Below are 2,717 nucleotides of genomic sequence, written 5' to 3' on the forward strand. Positions count from 1 at the left end.
ACTCATACAGGCCTCTGACTCATACAGGCCTCTGACTCATACAGGCTTCTGACTCATACAGGCTTCTGACTCATACAGGCCTCTGGCTCATACAGGCCTCTGGCTCATACAGGCCTCTGACTCATACAGGCCTCTGACGCATACAGGCCTCTGACTCATACAGGCCTCTGGCTCATACAGGCCTCTGGCTCATACAGGCCTCTGGCTCATACAGGCCTCTGGCTCATACAGGCTTCTGACTCATACAGGCCTCTGACTCATACAGGCCTCTGACTCATACAGGCCTCTGACTCATACAGGCCTCTCTGACTCATACAGGCCTCTGGCTCATACAGGCCTCTGGCTCCTACAGGCCTCTGACTCATACAGGCCTCCTGACTCATACAGGAAGCTGTAGAATTGTTCAGTCCGTACAGAGGATCTCATTCTAGTTGTGTTGTCCAGCCTCTCTCTGGGCATTAGTGTCAGTTACAGGGATAATTACTTGCCAGTCCTCTTCCATTGATGGGTAATTCTCTGTTAGTCTACATCCTTGTAGTGAATCACTGGCTGTGTTCCAAATACATAGAGCCCTGTGGCTCCCAGTCAACAGTAAATAGGCAATAGGGTGTAATTTGGGTTGCAGACACTGTGTGTAGACTGATAAATGGTTGACAGGCAATAGTAGATGGATAACTTCACTAGCCAGCAGTCTGGTGATTTACTGTTCAGTTCATTATTACTGGCAGACACAGTGGTGTGGAGATAGAAACCAACCATGTCAGGGCACTAATACCAGGCTACCTCAGCCCCCCCAGGACACTAAAACCAGGCTACCTCAGCCCCCCCAGGACACTAATACCAGGCTACCTCAGCCCCCCAGGACACTAATACCAGGCTACCTCAGCCCCCCAGGACACTAACACCAGGCTACCTCAGCCCCCTAGGACACTCATGCCCATACCATGCTTACCCCATGTGTGCCCTGCTCTTCCCCATCAGAGACCCCAGACGTGTACATCGTGGAGCGGTTGTTCTCCAGCAGTCTGGTGGTGGTGGTCAGTCTCTCCATCCCCAGACGGATGAACGTCTACCACTTTAAGAAGGGAACGGAGATCTGCAACTACAGCTACAGTAACAACATCCTCTCTGTCAGACTCAACAGACAGGTAACTACAGTAACAACATCCTCTCTGTCAGACTCAACAGACAGGTAACTACAGTAACAACATCCCTCTGTCAGACTCAACAGACAGGTAACTACAGTAACAACATCCTCTCTGTCAGACTCAACAGACAGGTAACTACAGTAACAACATCCTCTCTGTCAGACTCAACAGACAGGTAACTACAGTAACAACATCCTCTCTGTCAGACTCAACAGACAGGTAACTACAGTAACAACATCCTCTCTGTCAGACTCAACAGACAGGTAACTACAGTAACAACATCCTCTCTGTCAGACTCAACAGACAGGTAACTACAGTAACAACATCCTCTCTGTCAGACTCAACAGACAGGTAACTACAGTAACAACATCCTCTGTCAGACTCAACAGACAGGTAACTACAGTAACAACATCCTCTCTGTCAGACTCAACAGACAGGTAACTACAGTAACAACATCCTCTCTGTCAGACTCAACAGACAGGTAACTACAGTAACAACATCCTCTCTGTCAGACTCAACAGACAGGTAACTACAGTAACAACATCCTCTCTGTCAGACTCAACAGACAGGTAACTACAGTAACAACATCCTCTCTGTCAGACTCAACAGACAGGTAACTACAGTAACAACATCCTCTCTGTCAGACTCAACAGACAGGTAACTACAGTAACAACATCCTCTCTGTCAGACTCAACAGACAGGTAACTACAGTAACAACATCCTCTCTGTCAGACTCAACAGACAGGTAACTACAGTAACAACATCCTCTCTGTCAGACTCAACAGACAGGTAACTACAGTAACAACATCCTCTCTGTCAGACTCAACAGACAGGTAACTACAGTAACAACATCCTCTCTGTCAGACTCAACAGACAGGTAACTACAGTAACAACATCCTCTCTGTCAGACTCAACAGACAGGTAACTACAGTAACAAATATCCTCTCTGTCAGACTCAACAGACAGGTAACTACAGTAACAACATCCTCTCTGTCAGACTCAACAGACAGGTAACTACAGTAACAACATCCTCTCTGTCAGACTCAACAGACAGGTAACTACAGTAACAACATCCTCTCTGTCAGACTCAACAGACAGGTAACTACAGTAACAACAACAGAGACATACATATAGAGACGTAGAGACGTTGTTGTCAGCAGCTGTTGATTTTGAACACTTTTTGTTAGGACATGTTGACATAGGATAACCTGCCAGGAAATGATCATCGCAATTCACATACTAACAGTCACCTCTCTCTCCCTCTCCATCTCACCCTCTCTCTCTCCCCTCCCTCTCTCCCTCTCTCTCTCCCCTCCCTCTCCCCCCCTCTCTCTCCCTCTCCATCTCACCCTCTCTCTCCCTCTCTCTCTCCCCTCCCTCCCTCTCTCTCTCCCCCCATCCCCCTCTCTCTCTCCCTCTCCCTCTTCCTCTCCCCCTCCCATCTCTTTCTCTCCCCATCATCTCTCTCTCTCTCTCTCTCTCTCCCTCTCCATCTCACCCTCTCTCTCTCCTCTCTCTCCCCCTCCTCTCCCCCTCTCTCTCTCCCCCCATCTCCCCCTCTCTCTCTCC

General features: G+C 48.6%; 1 protein-coding gene across 1 annotated transcript in view; it reads left to right on the forward strand.

The window, feature by feature from the left end:
• Nucleotides 1–981: 981 nt before the first annotated feature.
• Nucleotides 982–2,717, forward strand: part of LOC124029294 (WD repeat domain phosphoinositide-interacting protein 1-like) — a gene marked incomplete at both ends in the record, with an annotated part of 6,137 nt that continues 4,401 nt past the window's right edge. The window contains one exon of the mRNA XM_046341059.1: nt 982–1,148. Within this exon, the coding sequence (XP_046197015.1) occupies nt 982–1,148 (167 nt within the window). The remainder of the gene's footprint in view (nt 1,149–2,717) is intronic.

The sequence above is a fragment of the Oncorhynchus gorbuscha genome, unplaced genomic scaffold (assembly GCF_021184085.1).
Source record: "Oncorhynchus gorbuscha isolate QuinsamMale2020 ecotype Even-year unplaced genomic scaffold, OgorEven_v1.0 Un_scaffold_6015, whole genome shotgun sequence".
In the NCBI taxonomy this organism is placed as follows: domain Eukaryota; kingdom Metazoa; phylum Chordata; class Actinopteri; order Salmoniformes; family Salmonidae; genus Oncorhynchus; species Oncorhynchus gorbuscha.